Raw genomic sequence first — 1,628 nt, forward strand, 5'->3', positions numbered from 1 at the left:
GGCCCCTGCGGCGCTTGGCCGCGCGGGTGACGACGGCGCCGGGGTCGCTCGGCGGCAGCCAGGACACCAGGTCGCTCTCCGCGTTCCAGTAATAGGGCAGCCCGCTGGGGGCGGGGTCAGCGGCAGCCACGCCCCCTGTGCCAGGGGGCGGGGCTGCAGGGGGCTATGGGGGGGTGCCCCCTGGGGCCTCTAGGGGTCCCTGTGGGTCTCTTTGGCTCTTTATGTGCCCCTTTGCGCCCTACAGATCCCTATGGGTCCCCCTGTGTCCCTGTGGGTTCCTGTGTGTCCCAGTGGATCCTATGGGTGCCGCTCTCACCAGGTGGGGTTCCTATAGGTCCCTATGGGTCCCAATGGTCTCTATGGGTCCCCATAGGTCCTGCTCTCACCAAGTGGGGTCCAGCACCTTGTACCAGGTGGGGTTTGTATAGGTCTCTATGGGTCCCTATGTGTCTCTATGGTCCCTATGGGTCCCCATAGGACCTACTCTAACCAAGTAGGGTCCCGCACCTTATACCAGAGGGGTTTGCATAGGTCTCTGTGTGTCCCTATGAGTTCCCCTATGTCCCCATGGGTCCCTATAGGTCCTTATGGATGCTGCTCTCACCAGGTGGGGTCCAGTACCTTGTAGGGGGCGGGTCCCTATAGGTCTCTGTGTCCCTATAGGTCCCGCTCTCACCCGGTGGGGTGCAGCACCTTGTACCAGGGTGGGTCTCTATGGGTCCCCCTGTGTCCCCATGAGTCCTATGGGTGCCGCCCTCACCAGGTGGGGTCCAGCTTGATCTATRGGGGGGGTCCCTATAGRTCTCTATGTGTCCCTTTGGGTCTCTCTGGGTCCCTGTGGGTCCCCATGGTCCCTATAGGTCCCSCTCTCACCAGGTGGGGTCCAGCACCTTGTACCAGGGGGGCGGCAGCCCCTCCAGCCGCGAGGCCTCGTAGTCCACGTGGGCCTCGTCGTAGTCCTCGGCGATGACCTCCTCCTGGGGGGCTGGGCGGGGCCTCGCATGTGGCCACGCCCACCTGGCCACACCCCCGAGCACACCGCAGGACACGCCCCCACCCGGGGAGCCCAGTGCAGAGAGCTGCCCCCACCCAGGGCTCTGCCCCCAGCCCTGGCCACGCCCCTCCCCGGTTGGGCCACGCCCCCAGTCACATCACCTCTCCAGGCCACGCCCTCGTTCACGCCCCCATCCACCCACCACTATGGCCCAGAGCGTCCCCGGCGCCCCCGCCAGGCCCCGCCCACACAGCAAACCACACCCCTTCCTCCACCCCGCCCACAGCACAGGCGCCACCCAGCACCCCTAGCTCCGCCCACCGGTTCAACCTCCCCCGCGATCCGCCAACGCGCAACCCCCCGCTAGGCCCCGCCCCCACAAGCCCCTCCTCTCCGCAAGCCCCGCCCCCTCACCGGCCTCCACGTGCTTGAGTAGCCCGCGCTTGGCCAGCCGGGACTGCAGCGCCACGGGCAGCGGCATGATGTCACCTGGGGGCGTGGCGGGGTCAGCGCAAGCCACGCCCACCCGCTCCGGTAACCCCGGTAACCGCCCCCCCTCCCCTGCGGCGCCGACCCGGGGGCGCGCTCCGCTCCGCTCCGCTCCGTTGCTCCCGGCCGCCGCGCTCAGGCGATG

At 68.2% G+C, this 1,628-nt stretch overlaps 1 protein-coding gene across 1 annotated transcript in view; it reads right to left on the reverse strand.

Annotated features, from left to right (window-relative positions):
* The window catches only part of PQBP1 (polyglutamine binding protein 1), a 3,344-nt gene extending 1,852 nt beyond the window's left edge, over nt 1-1,492 (reverse strand). Inside the window, 3 exon segments of the mRNA XM_026051572.1 lie at nt 10-104; nt 874-985; nt 1,409-1,492. Of these exon segments, the coding sequence (XP_025907357.1) occupies nt 10-104; nt 874-985; nt 1,409-1,475 (274 nt within the window). The 5' untranslated portion in view covers nt 1,476-1,492.
* Between the last annotated feature and the right edge of the window lie 136 nt (nt 1,493-1,628).

Source organism: Nothoprocta perdicaria, unplaced genomic scaffold (assembly GCF_003342845.1).
Source record: "Nothoprocta perdicaria isolate Ctin4 unplaced genomic scaffold, notPer1 scaffold_766, whole genome shotgun sequence".
Classification (NCBI taxonomy): Eukaryota; Metazoa; Chordata; class Aves; order Tinamiformes; family Tinamidae; genus Nothoprocta; species Nothoprocta perdicaria.